This window comes from Astatotilapia calliptera, chromosome 3 (genome assembly GCF_900246225.1).
Source record: "Astatotilapia calliptera chromosome 3, fAstCal1.2, whole genome shotgun sequence".
In the NCBI taxonomy this organism is placed as follows: Eukaryota; Metazoa; Chordata; class Actinopteri; order Cichliformes; family Cichlidae; genus Astatotilapia; species Astatotilapia calliptera.
Window position 1 is genome coordinate 38,809,981 of NC_039304.1, and position 11,532 is coordinate 38,821,512.

The window sequence follows — 11,532 nt, forward strand, 5'->3', positions numbered from 1 at the left end:
GACAGCATAATACAAACTCACATAAGTATACACAAACACACACACCATCTCATTTTGTGTCATTATAATAAATATAAATATATAATAAATATGATGTAAAATGGTAGTTTAGAGTGAGTCTCAAACAGTCCATGGTTAAAGGCGTTTTATTTTGAAACCCTTCAGCTTTAGAGCAGCAGTTGTAAATGTTTGCTGAGCCTCCTGTGGACATTCGGGTATCTGTGCTGCTGCTGAACAAACAGACAACGAATGATAGACTAATAACAGTAACAGCTCGTTAACACATTAATAAGTGCTTTGAAACGCTCACAAATCCACTGGTGTGCATCTGGCATGTGGTCCATTGATTTACAGCTATCCAGGAGATAAATTCGAATATCACCTTGAAGTTTCATCCTGTGGTGAAACAGAACAAACTGACTTGGATGAAACCCACTGACGAGGTCGTATTCTCCTTTAAGGTTGCTATGGGAACCAGATATGCAGCTTGATAACATCAAGGTTGTCGAACCAACATAAACACCCGCCAGCGAGCGCACACACACATTCACGGTCATACGTAAGTAACAAAAACAACTCCCGCATACACACACAGCGACCTCTCCAAGGTTTTTTTGTGCGTGTAAGAGGTTAAAGCCGGGGCTCTCCAGCGTCTCCCTGCACTCTCCTCCACCTCACCGCAGACATGCTCACCTGTCTCCTCTCATTCCTGTCTCCTTCGCTCTCTCCCTCTGTCCTTATCACCCTTTTTACTGTCGTAGTGGTCGTCCTGTTCTTGACCACATGCCGGCTCGTTCCTGTAACCGAACCCTCGGCTCGGGGCTCCATCCCCTGCCTGCCACGGCTCCCCTTCCTGGGCAGTCTCCCCTGGCTTGGAGGAGGCCTCCCACCTCATCTCCTCTTCACGCAGATGTCCCACAGGTGAGATCGGCATGTTAATTTTCTGGTCGTGAGTTTGGTCACGAGTTTTGTCAGGAGGAATCAGTCATGTTTACAAGACAGCAATCAGTCACAGATATGGAAGGACTGGTTCATTTTTAGGGACACTTTGGCAGGACCTTTTAACGTGTAGTCATGTTTGAGAAGACTAGTTAATGTTAGTCGGCAAATATTCCTTCAGTTGGGGGACAAAATAAGTGGAAAACCTAGTGCATGTTTAGGAAGACAAACTATACAAATATGTATATCTTTGGGGGACTACTACTACTACTTATCATGGAATGAGTAGTTGATGTTTGAGAGGAATACTTAATATTAACTTTAGTAGCAGGGCTGGACTGGGACAAAAAATCGGCCCAGACATTTTGACTGGTGACCGGCCCACCAGGTATTATAGGAAAAACCACAAATCCTCTGAATGAAAACAAACGCCGTTGTCACAGTGATGTACACTGTCTTGTTGGTATATATGTATCAATCTAATAAACTTAAACCTACACCATCCTCCCTATTCTGGTATTCTAAACAGTACCTGAAAGTAGACTGCTTGGTCGAGTTAACCTCCTGAACTATCTACAGCACATGGTGGAAACCTGAAATTAAGACGGAGAAGACTAGAGGTGAGACATGATCATTACTGATTACTGATGACAGATTTAGATATATTTCCATAAACCATTCATTTGCCACATCAATAAACAGCATGGCAGGGCAAAATATTTTTTCTAACATGGCAACCTTTAAAAAGTGAAAGGAGACAGAAAGACAGGTGAGAAAGAATAAAGCTTAAGTGACTTTTTGATGGCATTTTACACACAGTACTGGTGCAGTATCTAGAAAATGTGGGAAAATACTGGCATCATGTACAGTACTTAGCTACTCAAAAAATTACTATGTACAATAATGGATTTCTATATTTTACATCAGATGAAAAGGTTTGTTGTAAGATTCAGATAATTATTTATTCAAAGTTTTTTGATGACATAACAAAGAAAAGTATTTCTTTGTGCCCCCCTCTCCCTGTTAATGCCCTACATGCCCACCTGGCAACACTTTGCTAGATCCACCCCTGCAAAGTTACCAGCTGTCAGCTACCTAAAAAAGGATCCTGATGTTATTTGTCTCTCAGAAACAGTTCATAACTTCCCTTCAACTCATTCATGTCACCTAAAAGGTAAACCTGTTTCTCCATCACAGCTCTGATGATTCAGTAAGGACATCTCCTGGTTTCAGCTTCATGTTTCCCTCTCACCAGATAACCAAACCGACATCATGACCAACAGCTTTACAGCTGTGGCTCCAGCAAACATCAGCTGATACTAGAAATTAATATTAAATAAATTCTAACAACAGCTGATCAAGCTTAAACATGCTGCTGTTGTTTAGCGCGACATCCGCTGGTTTCCTCTTTCTGGCGCAAAGTGAGCGATAAACAAACAAGAGAGAAAAGCTGATCAGCTGATCATTGATTAGTTTTATGATTGAAGTAGAAACAGGAGAGGGAGGGGGGAGAATGAGAGAGGAAGAGGCAGCTGTGCAGCAAAGACACAGAATAACTCCAACTTTGTGTCCGTGACAAACTGTTCCTTTTCACCTCAATACCAAACGCACAATATTTTCTCTGAATACAAGGCGACTCTGTTTTTTACGGGACAGTTGGAAACTCTAATAACTAACCTTATAAATAAAATAAGATAAAACAAGTTCAACATCAATAAAATCATAGCACCCGCCCAGCTGTATAGAAACTCCGTCATGCTAGCTACTCGAGTTATTGTAACTGACTGTAAAAAGTCAGCATAACGAAAATAAACTACACTTAAACTTTATATCTGACCCAGATAGACTGCAGGTCATAACTTCTTACCTGAAGTTCAGTTCACCACCTCAGGTCTCTGCTCCTCCTGCCTTTCCGTCATCCACCTGCCAGCGTGTTGCACCTGCTGGCCTCCACCACTTGCTAATGTTACTGAATCTGTGGAAGCTCCGCAATAGCCACCACCAAACAGTCATTTTTACACATCTCCCTTCATCTGGCCAATCCACCACCTCAAGTTCAAGTTCAAGTTCAAATTTTATTCGCCACATGCAGGTTGCCCAGACCCGCTTCGTGTTCCCAGGAGGCAACAAGCATCGAAGGCATTGGAAGGAGGGGGGGATATGTGAGTGCTTATCAGTGTAAGTGTATGTGTGAGCGTGTCCATAGTTCAGCTGAGACAGTGTCCTTCACCCTATCAGGCTAAGTAAACAGTCTACCAGCCAACCCAGGTGGCCTTGCATGGGATGGGAAGAATAGTCATCACACAGTCGTTATCAGGGAGTTTTTGTTCGGCTCCAGCCTTGGGCCCGTGCAGCTGGCACCGTGGTGTCCGCATGTTGAATATTGTTGATTTTTCTTTTATGCAAGCAGCTCAGGAGAATTTCAAAGCTGTTCTTTAACACTCCGACACTGGTCTCTCAATTTCCCGTTGGAGAACCGCGAGCCTCCCCATGATGGTATCAAACTTCTGTTCCGTGGTGTTGTCATTCTTGTGATTCTGAGACCCCACAACATGCAGTGAGCCGTTCTGTGATGTGATCCAACTTTCGCTCAAGGGTCTCATTTTGAGCAGGCCTCTCTTTGATGTATCCCAATATACGCTCAATGGTGTTATTTTGAGTCTTCACGGCAGCTGTAAGCGTCTCCAAGATGTTAACCATGCTGCGTTCGTTGTGAGAGGCTGGGGGGGGGGGGGTTGAACAGCCGGTTCCGCTGTCTTAATTCTCCGATAAGCCAGGGCCAAGCAAACTCCGATCAGCAAGAACCCTGTTATCATGGTTCCGCATAGGTAGATATCTTCAGCGTCCTCGATCGACAGTCCCGCCAGGCACATGATCCTCCAGTTCTGCCACCCGTCCATCGTGTATCCGGCAGGGAAAGTCCCTCCAGGGCACTCGGGCTCTCCCGAGCCCAGACTTCTCATTGAGAAAAGGGTGTCAATAGCATTCAGAGACCAGTTGATCAAATCCATAATTCTCTTTTAGGTTTTAGAAACAGACAGTGAGAGACGGTTCAAGGGAAAGTAATGCACACGAGACAAGACAAGGACACAAGAGGCTAAGCAGGGAAGATAAGGGGAAGGAGGAGAGGAGAAAAAGTGCGACTGCCTTCACCGAGAGCCAAACGAGAAACACCTTTCAGTGTTTATACCATTACGGGAAAAAAACCAACCATCGGCCCATAAAAACGAAAAATGCCCAGTATGCCCGATGGCCAGTCCAGCTATGTTTAGTAGGTAAATGTTTGTGTGGAGGACTAGTTAAATTTCAGGAGTGACGTTCATCAGCCCATGTTCACTGTAGAAGTTTAATGTTTGGAAGGACTAGTTAATTTTTGTAAACAAGTATACATGTGGTGTTGATGGGGACTAGTTCATATATCTATCTATCTATCTATCTATCTATCTATCTATCTATCTATCTATCTATCTATATATATATATATATATATATATATGTATATATATATCTACATATATATATATATATATATATATATATATATATATATATATATATATATATCTATATATATATAGATATATATATAAATCCATAAATCCATAAATCCATTATGGAAGTACTGCTTAATGTTTGGGGGGACTAGTTAAAGGATAGGAGGACAGGTTAATGTTTGTAAGTATGCATTCATTATTGGAGATCTAGATAATGTTGAGGAGGACAAGTAAATGTTAGTGATGTAAATATTAAATGTTAAATAAATATAGTAAATATTTATGAGTGGGGGAGGATGAGTTAGTGTGTATAAGGACAATTTACTGATTACTATGACTAGTTAGTGTATCTCAATTCACTGTGGTCACGTTTTTATGCATCAGTGTCCGCACTGTTCCATTTCAGGTATGGGCCTCTGTTTGGGCTCTACCTCGGTCCTCACTACACTGTGGTCATAAACAGCCATCAACATGCCAGAGAGGTTCTGATGCAGAAAGGCAAGGACTTTGCTGGACGGCCGAGCATGGTGAGACATGCAGATGTAAAGACAGAGAAAATACCCACATGATATTCTGTTCCAACAATTGCCCAGATTCTTCAATTTAATTATGTTTTTGCAGCTTGAAGGGCATAAAGAGGGTATATGGAGGTTCATGATCTAAATTTAATTTTAACTGGACTGGTTAGTTTCTAAAGTGGGAAATGATTTTAGGCTCTTTAGTGTTTGATTTTCTGGATTTTTTCTGGAATACTTTGGGTTTTAGGCTGTTGGTTAGACCCTTTGGTACTTAATGACACTCATGTCTTATGTGATCTGTGATAATTGAGAAATAATTTTATTCAGTTTGATAAAATTTCATTTCAACAACTGCTCCCTAAAAGAGCTTTACATTATAGGGTAATGACTCTAAAGAGCCCCCAACAATCATATCGTTATCCACCAAGCGCTTGGCGAAGGAAGGAAAAACTCCTTTTTTGTAACCTGTATATATATTGATAATGACCAGAATTCTTCAATTCTTCACTATAGCTTTAGTGTACTGCTCTCCTTGTGTGTGCAGGTACACAATTCACGCAGCCAGCCAAACTCCATTTGAAAGAATACGTGAGTCAGCATATAGCGTCCAAGCTCCAGGTGCTTTATTTTACATTGCACCGCCATACACCATTGAATCTGAGGGAAACTAAAACATAAGAAGAAATAATACAATAGTAAGGTGATTAACACAATGATATATTACAAATGCCATTATCTACTCTATAGCAAGTCAAGGCTAGCAACAAAAGACAAAGACATATTCATGTAATAGGTCATCCTATGTATACATGACATGTGGTTAGCTTAGCAAATTTAGCAAATGTTACTAAAATATGGCTCTATACTGTTAAGTCAACAAGTACTTACAGACGCTGCTTTCGAAGGCATAAACAAGAAAGAGGATTGCAGTGGATAACTACAGGAACCCTTCAGCACATGTGAACCTGCTTACCCTAACTAACATGGTCATCTTCCTGTTCTGGGTCAAAGTGCATGTCACATTAACAACAATTTACAAGGCCCAGTAGGGGGCAATAAACTCAAGGCAGAACATCCAGTTTATGGAACATTTTACCTAAATCAAAAAACTATATAACTCATATTTCATTTTACAAAAATTATTTTTTATTTTTTTTACAAAGTTTATTTGAGGTTAACGCTTATCCATAATTATAAACCCTTCACCTTTACTGTACTTCCCACCCTTAATTAAACACATGTGAAGTCTTTCATTAAGATGCCCCTAGCTTAGTGAGAACCTCAGTAATGTAACTGTTACGTAATGTGGATTTTCCTATGTATATTTCATGCCTGTAAACCATTTCACAGCTACTCTGATGTGAAAAACACAACAGAAGAAAAACCCACTGCATTTTTAGAAAACCCTTCACAGAAATAATACTGTTGGTTTTCGTCCTTGGTGTCAGGTCAATGTCATTTCCTGTCTCTGTGCTGCTCTCAGCAGTGTCCTTGTCTGAATATTTTTCTTCCATTTTATTTTGAAGTACTGTTTTGAAACTGTTCTTACATTCATCCTTGTTTTTCCCTGCAGGTCACCACCAACCTGCTGACCAGAGGAGGCAAAGACATCGCATTTTCAGACTACACCCCTCTCTGGAAGCATCACCGTCGCCTCGTCCACAACTCCTTCACTCTGTTCGGAGAAGGAACAACTCGATTGCAAGACATCGGTACTTGGCTCCATCCTGCCACTTGATTTTAATTCACCCATCTGTTTCGTAAAAAAAAACAAAACCCCACACTTCTAATATTTTAACAGGTTTAGCTGAAGTACACTGCTGTTTGACAGGCAAAGTAAAAAATATTCATCAAAATCAGCATCAAGCTAACGTAAACCTAAATAGCCTTCAGGTTGGCATGGGAATTCAGAAGAAATGTTTAATATAAGGCAAAAAGGAAATGCTTTTTCAAATGTGCCAGTTTATGTTGATTGTTTGATGGATATAAACAGCATGTAACTCCATAGACTATAAATAGTTCATTCAGAATATGAAGAAACAGACTTTTAGTTTTTTTTAAATGTCTCTGTATTGTACTGAAGCGATACCTACTGATGCTGGCAAAGGGTCAGGCAGTACTTTTATGTACAACCACTTCCTACCACAAGACAGTGCAGCGACTCTCTGTAACCCTGATTTATGGTACCTTCAGAAAAACCTTTAATTTCAAAAGTGTTTTGTTGAAATTCTGATTGTGCCATTTTCTGATCTTTTTTCTTTTTCTTTACATTTTTTATCATTTCTTTCTTCAGTTCTGTCTGAGGTGGACAGTCTGTGTGTTGAGCTGTTGTCCAGCGAAAAGCAGGGGTTTGATCCATCCTCTGCAGTAACCAGAGCCGTCACGAATATTATTTGCACACTAGTGTTCAGTGCCACCTATCGACACGGCGATGCTGAGCTGCAGGAGGTGATTCAATACAACAATGGGATTGTGGAAACAATTGCCAGGGGAGGACTGGTTGACATCTACCCCTGGCTGAAGGTATAATTCTATACTTGGTACTGAGGTGCTCTGTATACAATCTTATATCCTATATCTGTTTGAAAAAAAAGAAGAAGAAAATTGCCCTTTTTGAAAAAGTCAAACTCAAACTCACTCAAACTTTATTTAAAGATGTCAACTGACAAATTAACAAATACATGTAAATATTTAACTTTAGAGAACACATTTCTTCTCACTGTGTTGCTAAAATGATCAGCTAAAACTTTCTCAAGGACTTATTGTCACCATTTGGTGACAGCTGGAGCTGTATGATTCAACTTAACCTTTACATAGAAACAAACAAAAATAAAACATGAGGACTTACTGATAAGTTGTAAAAATATGATACAAGGCCCAAATATTTGGCAGTTAAAAAAAGATCCAAAACCATCCAGTGATGGCATTTATAGTAACACAAGCAAAACATTGCTTCTTTCCTTGTCTGAATAAACTGTAAGAGTCTAACTCTATCCCGCAGGTATTCCCCAACAAGTCTCTCAGTAAATTGAAGAAGTGTATCACTATCAGAGACCAACTACTGACCCGCAAACTGCAGGAACACAAGGTAATAAACAAACTTACACTACTTTAATATAAGCAAACAGAATGGATTTTTATCATAGAAACACATCACGTAGCATCAGGAGTCACTCAAGGCTCAAAACTTGAAGATGGGTCTCTCCAGTAGGCAACGTCAGGATTTTGTCTTGGGGAAATAAGGAACACACAGCATAACAGTGTGGCATTGTGGGTATATTAAACCCTTAAAGATGAGATAAAGGTTTCAATTTATAATGTATGAAGCACGTGTTGTTGCCTGTGTTTCAAAATATATTTACATATCTTCAAACAATTCTAGAAAATTGTCTTTGATCTTGCCTGATTTTTTTGTTTTGTTTTACCTGATCTGTTTTCAGTTATCAAGAAGTGACGGAGAACCACGTGACCTCCTGGATGCCTTGTTAAAGGGCCAGACTGGTGGGCAGGGTCAAAAATCTTCGGAGCCAAAAGACGACGAGTTAACTGACGACCATGTCCTGATGACAGCGGCCGAGACTTTTGGAGCTGGAGTGGAGACAACATCCACCACACTACTGTGGATTCTGGCCTACCTGTTGCATCACCCTGAGGTAGAAACATAATGTCGGTCAAAGAAATGTAAAAGAAAAGGCATTATGAGGACTTTCTGTTTATCAGCCCAACAAGAAAAACATGAAGACGTTTGGGCAGAAAACTGGCGGCATATAAGACACTTCATCTTGTGCCCTCCATCATGCTCGATGCCTTTTCTGTAGTCTTTAATTATGAATGGTCAATTTGGTCTGCCAATATGCTTCACCCACTCTAGGTCCAGGAGCGCGTGCAGAAGGAGCTGGATGAGCATGTTGGCAGTGAGCGGACTGTGACCATATCAGACCGTGGTCAGCTGCCGTACCTGAACAGTGTCATTAACGAGGGCATGAGGATCCGGCCAGTGAGTCCCGTGCTGATTCCACACACCGCTATGACCAACAGCAGGTAGACCAGTTTAAATCTGTATTGCAGCCATTGCTGATTTGTTTAGTACATTAAGTTTCTTGTTATGATGAAAATGTGAACAAGGAAACATTAGCTTATTTTCTCCATCCATTGTCTTCTGCTGAACTGAAGCACTGTTAGCTAAAAAAAGATTACAACAGAAATGCATTATAAGGTAATCTGATTGTTTTGTATAATAAGAAAACCTTAAACCTTAAATAACTGGGGATCTCTGGTAGCATTGGAGGCCACATTGTCAGCAAAGGGACACGTGTTTTGGTCAACATGTGGTCGATTCACCACGACCCCCATCACTGGGACAAACCTGATTTGTTCAAACCAGGTTAACAGATGCACATAAACACCAACAATGTAACTCCAGCTTTTTTTTAAAAAGAGCACCTGATCACACCACCTTCTCCTGTGTTGTCCCATCATTTCAGAACGTTTTCTTGACCACCGTGGTCAGCAGGTCACACCCTCCTCTTTCCTTCCATTTGGGGCGGGACCTCGAGTCTGCGTTGGCAAATCACTGGCTATCCTGGAGCTTTTCCTTTTCTTGTCCTCTCTGCTCCAGCGAATGAGCTTCAGGGTGCCACATGGTGCTCCTCTGCCCAACTTGCAGGGACGGTTGGGTGTGGTGTTGCAGCCATTGCCTTTTAAAGTTGTTGTTATTCCCAGGGCTGGATGGGAGGATGGAGGAAAATGACAGAGTGGAGGCAGACAGTCAGGCTGGGTGATGAGAAACAGAAACGTAAATTGCTCATTCCATGTCATTTCATCACGTGCCTCCTACTGCCCAAAATCCAAGCAAAAAAAAAAAAGGAAGAAAACCAAATTCAGGTGAAAGATACACCTCTTAATAGCAACAGAGAGAGGAATACCAGTTTGTGGTGTCTCTGCTGTCATTAGTTTTCTCACAAAAAACAAAACAAAACAAAAACAGAGAAAAAAATGTTTTTAAATGTTTTTGTTGCATTGTTTTTTGAGGATTCATGTTTGCAAGTCCTTTATCCAATATGAAATTTTACATAAAGATGTGAATCTTAACCTTGGGATTTTTTTCAGGCAAAGGGGAGATTTTATTAAAGCTTATGAACTGTGATGGAGCCATACCATAACCATAATGCACATATAGCTAAGAGAGTAAGCTAAGCACTTCCATAACCATTAAACTAACCCATTAAACCATTATTCTAGTCAAAATATTCTATATTGTTGTTGTTCTTTAGGAAGCTCTTTGTCGTAACATACTTCCATCATATTTGGATAAAACAAAAAACACAGTTATTTTGTTAAATAAACACTGGGTAGATCTGACCAATAAACGTGTTACTAATTAGTATAAAATTATTATGAAGTATACCATATAAAGTATTAGTATAAAACTAGCAACTATCACCTGCCACTATTGCCGTTTTTAGGGGGTTTTCCTACCTGTGCAGTTTGGTCAGTTCAAGTCAAACTCTGGTTGAGAGGTGTCACACTTTGCGCTTGGTAACAGGAATGTCCTGTGGATTTTTTCCCACATTTTGGCTCACATGATAACAGTGTTTTAATGACCCACAGGAATGCTTCAAAAAAAGAATGACCAAGAGGGGTTAAATACTCTGGGCTGTCAGTTATTTTAGAAGAATCCTCCTGGATGCAAGGCAAAACAACTTCACATAGTCCAGTTGACTTCATTTTAACCACTCAAGGTGTGTTCAGTTGTGAATATGGGCATCACACTTAGACGTGGGCCAATATGAGTGGACAGAGACCCTTTAGTGGTTTTGGTCGGGTTTCAAACAAACTCCAAAGCAGTTTTTTATAGAACCATCCGACTCAAGTACTAGGTCTATGCTGCAGTTTTGAGTTAGACGGCCCGTAGCCAGCCATGGTCTGCAATCTGGTGTGCAGCAGAGCACTACAGACACAGACTACAGTTCATCCTGAAATATCATCTAATATAATGAGTTTGTAAACTACAGGTATGAAAATGCCCTGAGAAGATTGACAAGAAATTGTTTGACTTGGTAGTTTTATGCTGAATTCCCTTCCTGACACGACAAGCAAACTTATGTCCCCGGCTGGAATCAAAGTTTACCACCACACTATGAAACCAGGTACTGATTTCTTCTTTAAATAACAGACAAAAAATGTACAAGAACACTGTAAATCCTTAGAAATGTTAGTGTAATGGTGGAACCTTCCCTACAGCTTCAAGCTGCTAATACCTTCAAATTTTCACTACTTTTTTTTAACTTTAGTATTAACGACTATGTGATAATTTTATTACTTGTTCAATTATCATCTGTAATTGTTACAAAATACAGTCTGTCATTATTATTATTTCAAATGAATAAATGATGACTAATCTTCAGTGTGGTTGTAGCACTTCTTCATTTTCTGTCCTACAAACTACAAAATAATGCTAAAGGGGGGGAGCAGAGCTTTTTCATTCAGTTTTGTTTTGTCTGATCATTGGCCATATCACCTGCATGGAACAGCTGGCTCGTAAAACACTTTATGCTCTGCTTCTGCGTAAAGTCCAGTTC

The 11,532-nt window shown here is 40.2% G+C and overlaps 2 protein-coding genes across 3 annotated transcripts in view; one reads left to right on the plus strand and one right to left on the minus strand.

The window, feature by feature from the left end:
• The window catches only part of LOC113019455 (deleted in malignant brain tumors 1 protein-like), a 616,212-nt gene that overhangs the window by 430,466 nt on the left and 174,214 nt on the right, over positions 1–11,532 (minus strand). The gene's annotated exons all lie outside the window — the stretch shown is intronic.
• Positions 571–11,357, plus strand: cyp17a2 (cytochrome P450, family 17, subfamily A, polypeptide 2). 2 transcript variants are annotated; one of them, XM_026163213.1, is made up of 9 exons: positions 571–921; positions 4,840–4,960; positions 6,525–6,663; positions 7,245–7,474; positions 7,953–8,039; positions 8,392–8,604; positions 8,823–8,992; positions 9,232–9,335; positions 9,436–11,357. In XM_026163213.1, the coding sequence occupies exons 1-9, from the start codon at positions 686–688 to the stop codon at positions 9,699–9,701; spliced, it is 1,566 nt and encodes a 521-aa protein (XP_026018998.1). In that variant the 5' UTR covers positions 571–685; the 3' UTR covers positions 9,702–11,357. The 2 variants fall into 2 exon arrangements, with proteins under 2 accessions (XP_026018998.1, XP_026018999.1); XM_026163214.1 differs by lacking the exon at positions 4,840–4,960 and having other exon boundaries at positions 712–921.

Coding starts and splice junctions, on each gene's coding strand:
- cyp17a2 (XM_026163213.1), top strand. CDS start 686: ATGCTCACCTGTCTCCTCTCATTCCTGTCTCCTTCGCTCTCTCCCTCT. Junction 922..4,839: donor TTCACGCAGATGTCCCACAG/GTGAGATCGGCA, acceptor GTTCCATTTCAG/GTATGGGCCTCTGTTTGGGC. Junction 9,336..9,435: donor ACCTGATTTGTTCAAACCAG/GTTAACAGATGC, acceptor CCATCATTTCAG/AACGTTTTCTTGACCACCGT.